The sequence below is a fragment of the Ixodes scapularis genome, unplaced genomic scaffold (assembly GCF_016920785.2).
Source record: "Ixodes scapularis isolate PalLabHiFi unplaced genomic scaffold, ASM1692078v2 PGA_scaffold4__175_contigs__length_147842914, whole genome shotgun sequence".
NCBI lineage: Eukaryota > Metazoa > Arthropoda > Arachnida > Ixodida > Ixodidae > Ixodes > Ixodes scapularis.
In genome coordinates, this window is record NW_024609879.1 from 88,545,569 (window position 1) to 88,564,992 (window position 19,424).

The following is a 19,424-nucleotide window of genomic DNA, read 5'->3' on the forward strand; positions in this document are numbered from 1 at the left end:
GGATCCGCTACAACAGAAGACTCGCACCTGCGCAGTTCGTACCGTACCGCATTGGATGTGAAAAAAAAAAACGGTTCCCTAAAACTCCCTACTGTTTGAGGCGGTGTTCCTTCCTAGTATATGAAGGTCCCCATTGGTCTTAGAAAAAGTGTCTTCAGACATGTTCGAAGATATGTCTAAGTAAACATGCTTTGAGACGTGTGCGCAGAGAATTCTGTCATCGTGTCTACAGCGAACGTCGCGTTTTTTTGTAAGAAGTATATAAGTCTGAACGCAAGCAAATGTTTAAAAAAAAAATACATTTTTTTTTAAACTTTTGTTTTAAATAAATATTGCTCGGAATGGACATTTCACGTTTGTAGCCTATGCGCCTTCAGCACTAAAGTGTCGTGAGACGTGTGGCGGCAACACGGCCCCGTAGAAACTCGAAGTCGGGGAAAGTCGTGCTAAAAGATCATTAAAGGGAAGCTGAAGAGGTTCTTGAAAATAACGAGTTCGAGGTGGATTCTAGCGTATTTTTGTCCCGCGAATTTGAATAGCACACGTATTCGACCCGAACGTAAAAATAAACGCAACAAAAGAAGAAAAAAATGAAAGCCGTTTACAATTCCCTGTAACGCCCAATTAGAGCAACATTTCCTAGAGAAAAAGGCCATAGCGCTCTGAGAGGTTACGTCACAATGTCGGAGGAAGGAAGGCCATGGCGCAACTACGTGAGAAAATATCTGCTATCGATGCTATCGACGTGAAAAAATAAAAGTTTCTTGTCATGCGGCGCGGTGGTGTTCGTGCGCGTTTATCCGACATTAATATACGTTTTAAAGGTGCACTCTTGTACAATTTATGATATATATATATATATAAACGTAATATAAAACGCGTTACTAAGGTTGAGAGTACCAAATTTATATTTATGAGTATCCCCGTAAAGGGGTATTCACAGAAATCCCGGCAAGCGCGCATCACGAGATGAAAACGCGAGGCTTTTGCACATCGCAAAGCCTGACGTTTTCGTCGTGGGATGCGCGTGCCGGGGAGAAATCCCCGGGATTTCTCCCTCGTGTGAATACCCCTTAAAGGGGCCCTCTGGAGCTTTCTGCGATCGTCTGTTTATGTTGTTATAATGCGTAGCAGGTGCTAGTTAAGATGTATACAAAGTTTTAGATTACAAAACCGTTTATTAAGCAGATGGCAGAAGAAATATATCGGGACTATTTTCTCTTGGAAGACAATCTCCCATTCCCCGCCCATCGCTAAAACTTGACCGATGGAAATGCTGCATCTCGCGGTGAATGCGAACGTTATTATTGGAACACTTTTTAAGCTTGTTGTAATTTAGAGTTTGAGAAAAACGTAAACTGATTGTGGTGCGGTAAGCATAGTCCGCAATTATCGCTCCAAAACCAGCGAACTACGTTTTCTCCCCGCAAGCTTGTTGCTAGGGGGTGATGCGTCGTCGCGTCGGCTCGTCTGCTTCCCGGGGCGTCTGCAGGCGTGCGTTTGCGGGACACGTCTTCCTTCTTCCCGTGGATCCCGACTCCGAAGCCAGCTTTGCGATCCTTCCACGTCAACGAGTCAAACTTTTCCTTGTCATCTGTGGAATGCGACTGCGTATTGCAGTAGCAGCGCGACGGTGCGGTGCGACGAACGACGACTGCCGAGCACAAAGTCCAGAGAGATTCCTGTGCGGGTCGGCGGTCGGCCGCGTTGGTGACGCGCAGTGACGCCGGAATCCCTCGCTTGCTATTGGCTGACGCGTAAAGAGATGCCCCTCCCGTTTTCCGGGGTCATCTCAGAAAGAGGGGCGTGCCGGGGACTTTGATAGAAATTTTAATAGGGAAATTTGCCGCGCATGACCGTAATTTTATGATTTTTAAGATCCTTAGGGCCTGTAGATTGAGTTACCGCCACAAAATAGACCATCGCAGAACGCTCCCGAGGGCCCCTTTAACCGCGGGACTACGTGCACTCCCGCAGCTGCCCACACTTTTCGAATGAACCGGCTCTGATCACTCCGATGCGACATCTTCCCTCATGCACGGGCTCCGATTCTGGTAAATTTACGTTGTGTGTGAGCTGCTGACTGTCCGAAAAGGAACGCTGCGACATTTCAGAAGGGAAGGAAACCGAAAAAAAAAAAAAAATCCAGTCATTGTCGCAGGGAGGGCACACGAGCATGAGATGGGTCGACAACGTCAAGCCTTTCGTCGCCGCTGCTCTCGTGCGTGGTACTTTTGAGACTCGTTTCTCGTCGTATTTCTGTCATCACCGTAGTCTCGGGTAGTTTTTTTATGTTCGCTTGATACTACAGCATTTACGTGGATTCGTGAAACAGGTCCTGCTTCGTTTTGAGTGACATGTGTGACAACTAGCCAACGAAGACTCTGGTCGATTAATCGATAGATACCTCTCTCGACAGAGAGAGGCTTCTTGGAGTTCGTGTTCAAATGTGTTCGTCACGGATATTGTGGGACGTATGGATACGATCGACAGGTGAGAAACAACTTATTTACGGGCTTTCTTGGTCATGTAGGACGCAAGTAAAATGCTGCAATCGTTTTGTTTTTTTAATCGCGTGATAGATTGGAATTTTGTTCTTGGTCGTTATTCGTGTGCAGTTGCATCGACATTTGTAAATATGCACGGTAATCTAGCTTTCACTGGAAGGTAGAAAACAAGATTGTGCGATTATTGAAACTGCATTGTTTGTGGTTCTGTGTTTATTTATACTAATGTCATTTTATTGCCCCGCGTTTATACTAGAATCTTAATAGTATTAAGGTAATAGTGTTATCAGGCACGTAGCCAGGGGGGGAAGGGGGGGGGGTCCATGATGCCCCCCCCCCCCCCCGAAATCGTCCATTTTGCTGGGACCTCCTCTCCCCCTCCCCCTCATACAGCATTTTGTCGTTTTGTCATTTTGGCGGTCCGGCATATTCTCTATTTCTCTCGCGCATTATCCTTTCTTTCTTGACTCGAAAACCTTTTGTCAACGTTATAAACGAGCCTTTCTCATAGGTATTACGCACATTTGACCTCTGAAATCTCGCAAAACCTTCGCTTTTGTGAAATGCAGTTCCAGGGCCACCGCATAGATTGCGCCAGGGTGCCAGTCTGTTCCCTCGTTCTAAGAAATTTTAAGAGGTTTCAACAAGTCTCGTCTCTCTCGGTCGTACCCGGTTGCGAGAGGTGTGAACGGGCTTTAAGGCTTGCAGAAGGCGCGAAAATGTTTACATCTCTACAATACGTCACGATCCTTTCCTCGCACCGGCCGAACGCGCAGGGGAGGAGGGGCCATCTTGAAAAATCGCCTTCTGGGCGCTGCCATTTTTGTCTGCTGGACTGTGGAACGCCTTCTGAGCATGCGCTGTGGCTCTGCTGTGCGGTATATTTCACGCTGCGCATGTGTTCACAAATGAGTGACTCAGCATTTTCGCCAGGGTGATGATCGATGCAAAGGTTTATACTTAGCGCGTCAAGCTGAAATATAATTTTGGTATTCGTGATCCTGGACCCCAAATGAGGAAAATTTATGCGAAGAGCAAGTCCTAGATGCTTCCGGTGATGGAACTGGCAAGCGGTGATTTGGAGCAGGTCTTGTAGCAGGGAAAAACGGGCTTCCAGCAGAGATTCCCACTTTTGGAGCAGAAATTTTTGAGATTTAATGTCAGAAAATTTTATACAATCTATTCGAAAGTTAGCCTGTGGAAAAAAAAACTGCAGTTGTTGAAATGTTGGGAGACTAAAGTGTTATACCTACAGGAAACCTGGCCTCTACAGATATTTATTTATTGAACAATCATATGCCGGCAATTTCTGTCGATGTCTCAATTAATCTACTAGGAGTACCGATGGAGTCTTCAGTCTGTGTTTGACGTAAAAAGATGTTTTTGGCTACTTTGTAGAGGGTTTGTATCACGGTGACGTAATTGTCATGAGTTGGACATCAAACCGAAACTTTTGTGTTGAATGAGCCTCACTGGAACCGATCACAATACGTAGCGCTAGCTATTCATTGCGACCAACGTGAGCACCGTTTGCAGAAGAAAAAAAAAATGATAACTCTTCGTTAGGCGTCTGCAGACAATGGATTTCGGGTTCGAAGCAAATTCAAAGTGAATAGTGGTTTTGGCCGAATATTTTTGAATGTAATATTGAAGAGTTGCTGCGCCTTTCTCCACGCCTTTCGCTACTATTTCGCCATGCTTAAACAAAAATTCAGTTGAACTCGCGAAGGTAGTTCCCAAGCTCCTAATCGCCAACTCATGAGCTCCGTTAAATTTAATGTAGCGATATTTAGAGACTGTAGCCTCAGAAAGTTGAGTACTTACATTGGGATGGGAAGGGAACGACAGATTTGACATAAAACTAGACTTAAAACGAACCCAGTCATGCCTAATTGAGGGGATTTAGATTCTTGCTATATAAAAATATTTTCTTCGATTCTGAATTAAAAACGGGAAAAAAGAGAAACAAGCACAACTAATGAACACACGTTATTAGAACATCGCTGCCTAACGTATACCCCTGCATAATAGCAAGAGTTCTATTTTAAAGATTTTACTGCAATGCATCAATCACAAATTTACTCTTTTGTTTTTATCACATTAGGCGCGCACATGCACCATACCAGTTGGAAAGCATGTGGTTCGCCAAACCGCGTGACTGCGCTGCAGCGAAGCGAGTCGCAAGATCGCTGTGTCTGCTTCGCGGGTATAGCTTCTCCGCAATGCATCCGTGCTTAAGGAGAAGCGCACTCAAGGGGACTAACTCGCCGCAATCAACACTTCGAAACGTATGAATATCGAAGTTCATTTGGAAGCGAATATCAGATAGCACATTATTTGAAACTAATATTTAAAAATCAAAATATTCGCGGAGCCCTACTTTTCGCACACCCTTAAACATAAAAAAAAAGTGAAAGCCGTTTACAACTCCCTGTAACGCCGAATTAGAGCGCAGCTCTTGAGGAGGAGGAGGGAAGGGTACTGGAGGGGTCAAGTGACCTTGGGTGGGGGTCACGTGACCTAGGGGGGTCACGTGACGATGACGATGCCGATGACGTCATCAGTAACGATGACGATGCGGATACCGATGACGTCATCAGTGACGTCACTGATGACGTCATCAGTGATGATGACAATGACGATGCGAATGACGGTGACGTCATCAGTGATGATGACGATGCGGATGCCGGTGACGTCATCAGTGACGTCACTGATGACGTCATCAGCGATGATGACGATGACGATGCGGATGCCGGTGACACCATCAGTGATGATGACGATAAGGATGCCGGTGACGTCATCAGTGACGTCACTGATGACGTCATCAGTGATGATGACAATGACGATGCAGATACCGGTGACGTCATCAGTGACGTCACTGATGACGTCATCAGTGATGATGACAATGACGATGCGGATGCCGGTGACGTCATCAGTGATGATGACGATGACGATGCGGATGCCGGTGACGTCATCAGTGACGTCACTGATGACGTCATCAGTGATCATGACGCTGACGATGAGGATGGCGGTGACGTCATCAGTGACGTCACTGATGACGTCATCGGGGGTCACGTGACCCCGGGGGTCACGTGACTTGGGAAGCCACGTGACTTTGGGTGTCACGTGACTTGGGGGTCACGTGACCTTGGGTTGTCACGTGACCTTGGGTGTCACGTGACCTTGGGTGTCACGTGACCTTGGGGTCACCTTGGGGTCACGTGACCTTGGGATGACCTTGGGGGTCAAGTGACCATGGGATGACCTTGGTTACGCCGACGGCGACGGCGACGCCACTCAAGCCGGGAACGGGCCCCTAAGAGCTGCGCTCTAAAAACTGTACTTCCTTAATTTTCAGTGGCATCGCCATCAATGTGCCTGATGCCAGATACTTTCAGTGTCCTCTTCGAGATCGGCTCCCTTTCGGTGCAGACATAGCTTAAATTGTACACAAATACAGCCTTTGGAGAAGCGTGTAGCAGTTCATTCGTTCTGACACAGTTTTGCGCAATTGGCACAGCAGTTCCACCACTGTGCAGCTTCTTGCTCGGGGTTGCAGTGACGTCAGAATGACACCGAGTTCTGATTGGCTTTTAACGGAAGGATGGTGGGTAGACCTCGATGCTATAGATGAGTCGAGGTCAACCCACTATCTTCTTACAATGAACCAATAAGAGCGTGGCGTTCTGACACCACTGCAACCCCCGCGCAAAAACAAAAGCAGACGAACTTGCGCACCACATATGCTTTTTTTGTTTCTCAAATACCGAACCGCTTTACTTTCCCCCCATTGAAAGAAAGAAACAAAAAATAACGACCTCGACAGCCGACAACTGTTTTCTCAAGCCCGTTATGTGCGGCCGTGTGGTTAGACGTGCCGCCGTACCCTTCTTTCCGGTAGGCACGGCAAATAACCGGCCATCTATCACCACTCCGCACCCAGTGAGATATCAGCATTAGCCGTTGAGAACGCTGGACGACCACTCACACGAGGCAAGAAGCGCGAACTGCACGTTTCAATGGACGCGAGAAATACCGACAAACCAACCGCTGTGTGTGACATCATACCCAGAAGTTTCGAGCGCCTCGCGCGATGCCGCTTGTGAGGAAACGCGTGGAGCGTTTCTTGACCGCTCGGGTGAAAGGCTTGCGGAAGGCCTGGTAATGTTGATATCTCTGTTTAGAATACGTCACGACTCCCTCCTTCCACCGAACGCGCCAGAAAAGAGGGGCTTGGGCGCCATCTCAAAAACGCTGTTGGGGCTAAAGCCCCTCGATGTGTTTCCGTTTGTCATGCAAGTAGCGTCAAATGCGCGAGTGCACGAGGCCCATGCCTCGAGCGGCCCTTGGAAGCAAACGGCGGCACAGCACTGAAATGAGCGGGCCTTGGAAGCGAATGGCGGCGGAGCACCCGCTCATGGCACGTGTCTCGCGCGCTTCCACAACAATGGTTGGCGGTACTTGTAAAAAACGCTTTTATCAAGGGGCTTTAGTTGGGGCTGCCTCGGCGCATCAATCTAATCAATTATAATTTGCATAGTTTGCGATCATGCAGGCCGGATGAAGACTCTTTAAAACCCCTATCCCACCGAGGCAACACGCCGGCAACAGCAACGCAACATGTTGTCCAACAGTCGGGCAACTTTGTTACTCGCTCCCCGTGTTGTCCGACAACCCTGTCACATCGCGGCAACAGCAGGCTAACGTGGACGACAACGAAAATCTTGCCTCAATATAACAACTTAAAAAAAAAACAAAAAAAAACAGCGGAAATTTGTGTGGGACAGCGTGTGTTGCCCTGATCGCTGACTGAGCGAATTTCGGGCCGACAATTAACACGACAACACAGATAGCTTCGATGGCAGAGCTAGTTCCCTACCAATAACGTCTTACTCAAATAAAGGCTAGAAAAACGTTATTTAATAATAATTAAGGCTGGCGTGCAGCTAAAAAAAATTGATGAATGTTTTTAATCCGTAATTACGGAAAGCGATGTTCGAAATGGTCACAGCTACGGTTCTGAACATTCAGATTGGCGTTGAAATTAGAACTGCCGAGAGACCAGCTCACATTACTAGTAGTGAAATAAAAGGGCATACTCTCCCGCTGATCAAGTATAGTAAAATAATCCCAGAAAGCAAAGTAAAAAAAAAAAAATCGAAGCATTAAAACGACCGCTCTGATGATGATTGTTAATGCTTGGAACGTGGAAACAGCCGCTACCAGACACCTGGATTGTTTCAAAAATCTCCAGGACGTTTTGTGGAATGAAGCGATCACATAGCAAGCGGTAGGCAAATAGACAGCTTTGAATCTATTTATTCCTCCGGATGTTAGAAGCGACGATCATCTCGGTGTCGCAGTCTTTAAGCACTCTTAGTGCAGCTGAACACCACGCTGCAAAAGACGTTTTGGGGTGCTGCGAGTGCTAACTCATTTTTAGAGCAGAAATGGGAATTGCATAAAAGAAAGAACCGTACTCGAGAACCGATCTAATGGCGATAGCAACGCCCCCATTTCTCCCGCAGCGGCCACTAAAAGAACTGCACGGCTGCTTGTATTGATTCGGGAGTATATCATTCGATAGCGTCCGTTCTATTTTGGTTTTAATCGGCCATTTTGGCACCAAACATATACGGTGGAAGGGGTTTCAGGGATGCCAACTCCCGTCCCCCAAGCGGACGCGCCGCGAATTACTACCGAGGTTAGGACGCGCCCAGGTCGGGACGCGCTACCTCAAATCACCGGTGAGACAGGATTGTATAAAAACAATATTAATTGTGCCGCGAAACCTTGTAAACTAAAGAGTTTAGGAAGCTTCACGCGCCTATCATTTTTGTACTAAACTCCAATAAGGGTTTCGGCAAACAGAACTTTTTTTTCTTTTGTTTTTACGCAAAAATATGCTTTCTAAGAGCTCAAGGTGATCGCAGCAAAGAAAAAAGGCATGAGCCGCCATCTTGGAACCTCGAGTCTGGGAGTTTCGGTACTCTGGGAACATTCAGTGACTCTAGCAGTAGCCATATAAAGCAACTTTCATGTTTTAACTCGTCGCAAAACGGTGGTGCTGTTATCGTATTTAGCTCGGTCTCGGTGGACACCAGCGGCCCAGGTTTCAAGGGTGAGTTTCTGAGTTGTCTAGCAGCGCTGGTTAAGGCTATCTGCTTTGTCAGCGAATGAAGAATATTTTGATAAAATAAACTGTGAAAAATACACCTCGTGTCATGTTTTCTAATCACAGTCACCGGTTGATATATTTGCGGTCCTTCGAACGCACTAGCGCTTTGTAGAATCACATTTCCAGCGACGCCGCGCCGCACACGAACCACGGCCAACAACCAAGATGGCGGAGTGTGCCCCGTGTTGTCCCCGCCATCAGCTGGGTATGACAGGGTCGTCGAGCAACAAATTGGCCAACACGGTTGCTGGGCGGCCGCAACACGTTGCCCGACTGTTGTTGTTCACGCGATGTGACAGGGTTGCCGGCAAAACCATTTCCTCGTGTTGTTGGATAGAGTTGTCCAACTTCTGCATCAGCGTGACAGGACCACAAGTGTTTTTTTTTTCTCCCTAAAATACAGAACCGTTCCCGTTTCCCTTTAAACGTTATTGTGGCATCAGCGCTCTTTTAACGAGTTAGTAACACAGCATGCGCTAGCAAACAACAACGCCGATAGAAGGGCCGTATGTGTTTCCATGCGTGACCCCAGTACTCAAAAAAGCCACAAAAGTGCATTGAAAATTTGCTTTGGACTAATGGGTTATGATACATGATAATGATATATTATAGAAAAAAAAACACGCAAAATAATGTTTGAAAATGTTCAGTTACCACGCAGCAAGCGCTGCGTTCGTCTGCTCTTTCTTGTAGTCCTCCCTTTCGTGCATTTCACTCCACCGTTCTAAAAATATACTTCCCAGGAGGATTCCAGAAAAGGCCTTCTGGCAGCTGCAATTCTAAATGTCTGATGCTACAAAGTAGTCCCTCGTCCCGTATATTTTTTTATATTCCTTTTTACTCGTTTTTTTTTCTTTTTTTTCTCGGTTTCCAAGACTCTTTTCAGTTGATCCGAGCGACGAAAACCTCGCATACGTATAGGAGACAAAAGACACAAAAAAGAAAATCAAATAATCAGAAGTCACCTCGTGGCCAGGAACACTCTTTCAGGTGCGAGCGCGTCTGCAGCGCGTCTAGCAAGTTTAACGATTCTTAAGCGAATACGCCAATTCGTTGCAAAAATATATTTAAAAAAGAGGAAGAATATGCAATGCTGTGTTTGAATGGCCCTGGCACGCGGTAAAGGTAGAAGAAAGCCTTCATCTTCTACGTCATCTACGGAGAGTCGGCGCGGCTCACATATTCGACACGAGTACCTCGAGCGTTAGCATTTTCTCGTCTCCTGACAGAACGCAAAAGTGACGCCTTTGTTTTTACTCCCCTGGATACAGAGAGGAATGACTCCTTCCTTTGTCTTTTTTTCTTCTTCCTGGCGGTATTCGAGCATAAAATTTTAACTAAAACTACTAAAAAGTTTGCACGCGAATACAGCCGACAAAAAGGAAAGAAAGAAATGAAAAGTTTTTCACCGAACAGGCATTTCCTCCTTACTCGAGTCGCAGCGAGCGGATTGCACGTGAAACAGCAAGACAGCTAGTCTAGCCGCCCGACTGTTGGATCGCAGCTCTCAGCCATCGAGCGGTCGTGGGCTAGCGCGCAATTTGTGTAAGCATGTTTGAAGCAGCATTGTTCGCGTATTTATACGTATACCTGCAGTCTTGAGCATGGTAACGCGTTACTTTCTTTGTAACTTTTAACAGAAGGAGTTACTTCTTTACCTGTATCTAATGTGTAACAGTAGTTATGCAATTACTTTTGCTGGAGTAACAACTAGAGTAACGACGTTACCTTTGATGTTACTTGTCACAGTTTCTCAAGCATTGAGATATCGTTGAATGAGTACGATCTATAGCCACTCGTGGTCATTCCGACAATTCCAGTGTCACGTTCGTCTTGTGCAAACATGCGCAAACTTTACTTGAACTTTCTGTAAGAAACTTAAGGGAAAAGCGGGGGTCTACTTTTTTTTTTTTTACTCAGACGGATGTTCGTCGGTGTATTTCGGTTACTACCGGGAAAAACCACAAATCCTCCTGGGTAGAGCGTATATTTTATCCCGAAACTACTGCGTGAACTTCAGTCTAATGACACCCGGCGTTAGGAAGAGTCCTAGGGTTACCCGACAGGCGGCGCCAGCGTGCCAGCGTGTTCTTTCGTCCTACGCGGTTAGAAGGGGGCACCGATTCCAATACCACATAGCAGACAAGACCGACGTATGACGTCACATTTAATGAATCACCGACCCAGTAAAAAAAAAGTCCGGCTTTTCGCGAAGCATCACTTATCCCTCCTTCCATTTTATGTATAGAGAATTAAGATATACGCAGGTGCATTTTAGATTATAATACATATGCCATCTTATCAAGACGAACACGTTTCAAATGCCAAAAGCATCGCTTGTTCCTTCGACAACCACATCTTGTAAGAACTACTTCGCGCCGCGTATGAGCAATGCGCAATACTTTCATTTTCTCGAGCAAGTCGCCGCCCTCGCTCTCAAACGTACACGTGTGAACTGTGTGAACCCACCAAGAGCAGAACACACGTGGGAAGGGGTTAACGCATGTACACACGGAGACTACAAGAAAAAGTATTGCACTGTTATATATATATTTTTTTTCGTTGTTGTTGTTTTTTTGTTTTTTTGCAAAAAGAAATTAGGCATTATCGAACGCTCCTATTCCTCCTGCCCAGAGTTATAGGAAAACAAAAGCGCCCCTGGCGACTTCCTCTCACCGCGAATAGGTGGAAACAAACAACGACCGCTGCCAAAGGCAGGGTAATTTCCTCGTACAAAGTTTCCGAAAATCGCTTCTAACTTATGAATTGGGTAACTTTCAAGTTCTAAAGCATTTCGTAAACCGCCACGTTCTCAGCAGCGAAATCGCGCTGCTACTGTGCGTGCGCGAATCTATAACTTTGCCCACAGAGTTCCGGTTCTCTTAGCGGGTTCCGGACAGCGTTGCGGGATGGCGGAACCGATCTATACACAAAAAACTCCCCTAATGGTATTTCATTCGAACCGATAGCGTATACCTTCCGATGGAATTTTAGCGCTTGGCAATCCGCAGTTATCATTTTTTTTTGGATGTTGTTGTTGTTGTTGTTGTTGCGAAAGCTGCACAGTCTGCTCTTTTCGATCGGAGCTGCTCAGATCAAGTTGGAGTCCACAAAGAGCGGAGTTGAAATCCCGGTTCGTGCACATTTAACGGGGAGTTGACGAACTTTACAAAGAGCGAACCACATGAACCTCTGCGAACTAATCGGAGCAGCAGAGCGATGCACGTGACAGCTCTTCACGGCAGAGGAAACCTCCTTGAGATTGTGGAAAATGGACAATGCCACCTGCTAGAACTATAAAGGGGCCAGACACCTTGCCAGGCATCGCGGCAAGCGGGAAATCCACTTTACGCTCCGTTCGTGATGACGTCGGTTGTGGTTGCGGCTCGCGAGCAAACCCGTTCAGATACACGGCGTGGTTGGCGGTTTCTCGGCGATCACGCGTGATCTTTCGAGACTCGCGTTTGGCAACCTTGTTTCACAATTCGAAATCTAGTTTAATCTACGACCCAGAGCCGAAATTTAGCTATTTTGGTACTGGAGGGGGTTTCTTCAAGATGTTCGCGCACATCACGAGTCGACTCGCAAAACTTCGCGGTCTCCTCGACTTCGCCCACAAGCAAAGCCCAGGTAGGCGCGCCTTGCTGACTCAGAACAGGATGCGTCCGACCTTTTCTTCGAAGTGAACCCTTCCCGCATGAATAGCTCACCTTGTTTCTGAGGAGAGAGGGGCGGTTTTTCACCCTCGTTCGCTCTTATCATTTTCGGGGTAGTGGGCGGCACTGGTGGACCGTGGTGCGGGGCATGTGTTCGGTGCTCTGCGGTCGAGGCTTCGTTGGTGGCGGACTCTCCTCTCGTCACTCACACATCGATAGAGTCCGCTGTTTGTTTTAAGCTCAAATAAACACCGCTTGGATTACCTATGCATCGTCTGGTACGTACGCTTTATTTCTTGGATAGGTTCCCTTTATTCTTTTCAGTAGTAAAAAGGTTACAGGTCGAGCTAGTGCTGGTACCCTGCCAGCTCCGCCGTTCTGGTGGTTACGCAATTAGGCTTGGTGTCGAAAGCTTTCAGTAGTTCACGCGACTGTGGGTACAAAAGCTATCATTTCGGTCGATTGAACTAGCTTGCCCGAACCTAACCAGCGGAGGGAAGCCTGTTAACATTACGTCTCAATTATTTCCGCGGCGGATTCAAGTCACGGACGTGAACATCAGGGTTGTTCGTTCATTTGTCTGCTGCCAGCAGTGCCAGGAGTACAGCGCCTTGGACGCCTCACCAGCGACACATGCCACCTTGTTTCGAAAGTCAAAAGGCGTCACGTCAACTTTGAGTTGTTATTGGTTGAAATCGGTCCCGAAGCTGTTGGCAGAAACGCTGCCCAACCACTCGATCCCATCCACTTTGAGGTTAAGAACGCGCGGATCCGTTTAGAGGTTGCGGATTCGCTTCCAGTGTGAACGTGCCATAACTGTAGTTACCATAGCAGCCGTCCCCCTTCCCCCCCCCCCCCCCCCCCCAAAAAAAAAAAAAAAAAAATGGCGGTTAGAGTAATTTGCGAGCGGTCAACGCGGAGCGTAAGTTCGTCTGCTTCTTTTGCAGCGGTTGCTGTGACGCCAGAACTACGCCCAGCTCCGATCGCAAGAATAGTGGGTAGACCTCAAAGCATGCTGCCTTGAGGTCTACCCACTATTCTTGAACCAGAGCCAATCAGAGCTTGGCGTTTTGACGTCGTCACAACCCCCGCAAAAGAAGCAGACGAACCTACGCTCCGCACACCACCTAAAAGACAGGGTCTACACGGGTTACGTCATCGATCGCTGGTTCCCCGGCCCGTCCCAAGCGGCAAACGCGCTGAAGCGCGACGAAAGCCGCCGGAAAGCGGCAGGCGCGTTCGTCTCGGCGTCCCCACTTGATATGCGCAGCGCAAGTTTGTCTGCTTCTTTTAGTAGGGGTTGTGGTGACGTCAGAGGGACGCCGAACTCTTATTGCCTCTGATCTAAAGGATAGTGGATAGAGCTCAGGGCCCCTAGCATTGGGGTCTACCCGCTATCCTTCAATCAGAGAAATCAGAGCTCGGCGTCCTGACGTCACCGTGACCCCCGCAAAAGAAGCAGACGAACTTGACGAACTGACGCGAGCTATATAGGCGGCGCGTATAGTGAACAAAAAGTAAGGGCGCAAACGAGCTGGTGTACATTGCACATGGTTGAAAAAACCCCGAGACTGCGGGTAAAACGACACAACACTAAAAAGTCTATAGTAGAGACTTTTTAGTGTTGTGTCGTTTTACCCGCAGTCTCGGGGTTTTTTCAACCACGCGTATAGTGGATGGCGACGTTTGAAAGGAAAAGGAGCGAAAAGGTTCTTGTTTGGGGCGACCCGCTCACCCTTCTCGTCGTCCTTGCCCCAGATGCAGTGGTAGAGCCAGCAGTGCGGGGTCACCACGCAGACGGTGACCAGGATGGTGGCGGCCACCAGGCCCGCGCACGACGCCACCAGCATCAGCTTCTGGGCGTCCGAGAGCTCCAACATGGCTGCTGCCGGGACGTCAAGCGCTCGCTCGACTAGTCCTCCGGGCCTTGCCCTCGCCGCCTGCTCTGGGTCGTACGGAGGCTGCGCACAATCGAGGCAATAAAGGCAAACATCAAAATGAAGCTGCATATTTGTTTTTATCAAGAAGACACGGCGTAAAAATATAGGCCAACTCCGGTCTTTGACGTCACGTCACTGCAGTGGCGCTGTTGTCGGAACCCCCCCCCCCCCCCCCCCTTACTAGTTACTATCTCGGTGATTGAATTTGGGGGGGTGCTACCAAAGACCTAAGGGCCCTGGGAGCTGGGTGGCCTCCTACGCCACTGCCCGAGCTACACCCGAATGCTCGTCGAGGCATTGTCACAAAAGAAATGCTATCGCATTTAAGAACAGCCGTGGAAAAAGAAGGAACACGACACCTTTACAGCGTTCAAAAGAGCCGCACCGTCGAGCGGCGAATGCTCGCATACGTCCAGTTTTTGTTTAGTTTTCCGCACATGTGTGTGTCTCGAGGGAAACCGACGCAGCGCTGTACGGTCCGCCGACTCAGATTTGTTTGTATCTTGCAGTAACATGTTATACAACACATCACTGCCCATAGAAAACGAAAGTCGATTGACCGTTTTCTTTCGGCGACGTCACGGAGGCACACAAAGATGATCTGGTCGACGTATCCATTGAAAATGAACGAGTAACGATGAATACAAGACTCCGGCACATATACTGTCAAAACTGACAGAACTGCAGAAGTTCAGGAATGAGGAGAGAAACGTTAACTTCGAAAACAAGATTCCGAAGCTATTCAGCCATCACATATTTGGAAAGCTATAACCGTTATACTGCACTGTTTGAGGCCTACATGAATATGACAAGATTAGCTGCAACTGATTAACTAAAAAAAAAAAAAAAGCTGCCTGTCTTTTTGGTGTGTCCTAAAGGTGTTACAAAATGTAATGCATAGCGTTTACAAGTCAAAGTGTCCCGTGACGTCATGGTCTTACGAGATCTCGTGGCATCCGGTAACGTCGTCAGCGTGACGGTCAGCTTGTTAAATCTAGCAGGACAACGTCAGGTTGCAAATTACTGACAGAAATAATTGGTCTTTACCACTAAACAAAAGCTACGATTACTGATTTCTCTCTCTCACAATTTGGTGATAAGTGACTGCATTAGTGATGGCGAACCAGACACGGAGAATGCTGGCGACAAGAGCACCGGAGTTGCTCAAAATACCATAATCGACGAGATACCTCAAGTAACTAAAAATTCCGTAATCGGTCAGAATATGCCGTAAGCGACTGGACATACCGTAATCATCCAGGAATACCGCAGTGGCACCGGAAATATCGCAATGGACGAGAAATACCGTACGCGACCGCCAATACCTCAATAGACCAGAAATAGCCTAATAATCCAGAATAATGTATAAAAATAAACAAATAAACTCGATCAAAAATAAGAAGAAATAGTTGGAAGTTTGTGGTTGACCGTCCTTCTCGTTTTCTACAAGTGAAAAAAATAATAATATGGTCAGTTATTGCGGTTTTGTCCAGACACTTCTGTCCAGAGGGCCTTCATGTCTACAGCAGAATAGCTAAACTGAAGGCTTTAGTATTAATGAGATCAAGTTCGCGTACTGTCTATAAAAAATGGTCTCTTTCTTAATGTCATCGTTATTTAAAGCGCACGCTGAAAACATTACGCTACAGTACGCGCGGATCTGAAGTATTCCGGGTGTCCGGCAGATGGCGCTAGGGTATTCACTCGTCGTAAGTATTCGCAAGCGGCTGCCACGCAGTCGATCACACTCAAAACTAAGTGTGGGAACCAGCTGATGACTTCACCGCATGAGAAACGACGTACTCGATACACAGCGTTCCACAGCGTGTCTGACCCCCCCCCCCCCCCCCCACCCCCCACCCTACAAAACTACTGTGTATTTTTCACTGCAAATATAAACTACGCATCGGCGAACGCTCTTTCCCTACCCAAATGTAGCGCTAGTGACCAAAGTTTCAGCACTAACCGCCATAATATTCCAAAGTTATAAGTCGGACTGGGCACTTAATCGATTAACCTACCGATTAACCGATGGATGCTTTAATCGCAATTAAGTTTGACTGACAAAAAAAAAGGTAAAAACTCAACGCTTTCAGCACGCAGACGTGGATCAGTAGACCTGTATGAAGGACAAGGTAAACTTTAGGTAAACGTTTGACCTAAGGTAAACTGTAGGGTTGAGATTTGTAACTCCAAACAAGTCGAGAGGGTTATACGTGTCCCAGCCACTTCAACGCCGCGTGCGAGTGTCCGTTTAGAGCTGCACAGACTGTTGCAAACGATAAAGGGATTTCGCCATTAGCGAGTTTTAGTAGACCGTGTTTACCCCTCCGCTCAGCCCCTCCGCTACCCGAAACTCTACAGCCAAGGCCATCGGCGCGCAGGCGCAGGGTCGTTTCTTCGTAGCGGAGGGTGAGCGGAGGGGAAAACATGGTCTACTAAAACTCGCTATTGTCGGAGGATATCAGCGAACCTCTTTGTTTCTGCGGCTGAAGTGATCATTTGGGAGTGTGGTTGTTTTTTTAACGTTCTCAACTAGGCTTCAAAGTCGATTTAAAATCCCAAATTGTACGTTACTCCGCTTATCACATATTCAGCAAAAAGAAACATTCTATTTCGGCTTTTTAAAATAAGATATTATGCCTGCGAATGAATGAAACCAACTAATCGATTAAAGAATGTCGATTAATCGTGTTAAAAGTTTTAATCGACGCCCAGCTGTAGTAATAAGTGATTTTCGGAAAGAATCAATGAGAAAAATGGGGCTCCGTTTTCGACCATTTTTCAACGGGCGCGCCATTTTCACATTGAAAATTTGAGAAAATCATTTGTAATTTTAATTGTAATGCTGCGTCGCGTGATGACAGCGCAGCAGAGGCTGGTTGCACTATTTCTCCACAGGGCGCGGTGCCGCCGGGGCCGAGATGCGCTCCGACAGCAAACCGAAACTTAAAAACCCGTCGAATTTGTACGGTTCTTCAGAAAGTCGTAAAATGCCGCGCGTGCCTTCTATCGTTCTGCAATTTGTTGATTAAGTGTTTTTCGATGATGCTGAGCAATTTTCTAATTGAAACCATGCCCATAAACACAATATTAAAAAAGGTTAATTACGCAAAAATAATGAACAATCTAATTATCCCGGACTTCAATAATTTTCCTAAATAGGCTCCTGGTCCAGGACCAAATCGACACAAGTCTTATTTTGCTGCAACGCGTAGTTTTCGCAATATCGAATTTTTCCACCTTTCGTGAAAAACTCCAACCGCATATCAAACGCTAAAATGCGACCGAGCCAATCAAACAGACCCAAAAGTGCATCGTCACGGCGAACGCTGTCTTTGTGGCTTTGCTGTCGCCAACAAAATCAATCAAAACCCTCCCCCCCCTAAAAAACAAACAAAAAAAAAACAAAAAAAAAAACAAGCATTTTTTTGCACGCGATTGGTCTAGCTCGTGATAGGATATGCAATACGCACTGAGACGACAGGCTCCGATCGAATGACCCTTCTCTTGGCCAAGCTTGATTGGTTACATCGGATGCAATAGCGTCGCTGCGGTCGGGCTCGCCTGGGAAACGAAGCACAGATAGATATATGGGAATTCTAATTTTACCATTGCGACGCGAAACAGAAAGCACGAAGGACGCTGCCGCCCGCTGCCCTGCCCCCCCCCCCCTTCCTCCTCCCCTCCTCCCCCCCCCCCCACCCCCCACCACCTTCGACAATAGGCGCAGCCACGGCGGCTACGTATACGCGCGTTATACGATTCGCGATTACGATCAGAAACCGCTTTCCGTCCTCCTCTTTTTTTATTTTGGGTTACATAAGTATACATCTGAAACCAACGTTACAAAAACTCAGTTGGGAAACTGTCACAGAGTCTGCTTCGAAAAGTGGCTTCGATCCGTGCTCGAGAACCGAACTAATGGCGATCTCGATGCCGCCATCTCTCCCGCAGCGGCCACTACGGGAACTCCTCGTCTGCGTTCATGAGGTGGTATTGGTTCATGCCCCTCCGTGATCCCCAAGCGAGTCGCGCGAGGGCCGGTGGCTCCACCTCGCAGTGCCATTTCGCAATAGCAATATAAATGAACTTTCGTGCTTTCACTAGTCGCTAAAGGGTGGCGCTGATATCGTATTGAGTTTGGTCTCAGTGGACGCGAGCGGTCCGGGTTTCGAGGGTCAGTTTCCCAACTGAGTGTTTTAGTAACGTTGCCTTAAACTTTGCTTCAGCTTAAGTCCAGGCGCAGCCGACGCTACGAGCTGATGGAACCAATCAAACAACGTCGTAAGCGCGAGTCGCTAGGCTGTTATTTTTTTGTACATGATTGGTTCAGCGATGATAAAACTCACTCAGAAATACGTGGAACTTCACGATGGTGCGCATTTGAGGATGTATGATAGGTCCCACCAGCTCGCAGCGTCGACTGGGCCCGAACTTAGGGTGAAACGAAGTTGGTCCCTTTCCCTCTTGTGCAAAGTCAGGGACGAACTTCTTTGTCTTGTACTGCTCCTGCTCCTTTCAAGCATCGGCAGCATTTGAGTCCCGTTTTAAGTATACGTTAAATGTAGGCAGCAAACTTTCACCAGGGAAAAAGCAACAGATAACATCCCCTGTGTCCAAAACACAAAATGTATTCAAATCGAAAGACCAATTTATTGAAATGTTTCCTAAAGCTAGGATAGCTTTTTGTCAAAACCCTCCGCTCTTAGACTAGAAATCCTGGTTTTTCATTAGTTTTACAGCGGAGCTGTTAAGGGCTAGTTCCCCCAGTATGGTTTTCGTCAGCAAACAAATTATGACACGAAACTCTGAACAGCTACCGCTTATAAACGCGTCGGCGGCAACCAGACAACCCGCTTGCCGGTTGTCTGGTTTCCGCCGTCGCTTATAGATGGCGGCAACCTTTCGAGCCTTTGCACTCTGGCGTGCCGACTTGCGGCCGGCCATTACACCGTTCTCACCATAGTACAGCTTCGCCGGTCTTCCTTCTTCATCGGAGCGGAAAGGCTGAAAGTTTTTTTTCTGTATTTTTCACCGATTATTACCGCTTTTAGCGTTCGTCTGAAGCAAATCACCAATACAATAACTGAAGAAAAAAAAGTGAAAGCCGTTTACAACTCCCTGTAACGCCGAATTAGAG

The 19,424-nt window shown here is 47.3% G+C and overlaps 1 protein-coding gene across 1 annotated transcript in view; it reads right to left on the minus strand.

Annotated features, from left to right (window-relative positions):
* The window catches only part of LOC8030511 (synaptotagmin-A), a 78,656-nt gene that overhangs the window by 34,550 nt on the left and 24,682 nt on the right, over positions 1 to 19,424 (minus strand). The window contains exon 2 of the mRNA XM_029976836.4: positions 14,077 to 14,302. Coding sequence (XP_029832696.2) covers positions 14,077 to 14,221 — 145 coding nt within the window. The 5' untranslated portion in view covers positions 14,222 to 14,302. The remainder of the gene's footprint in view (positions 1 to 14,076; positions 14,303 to 19,424) is intronic.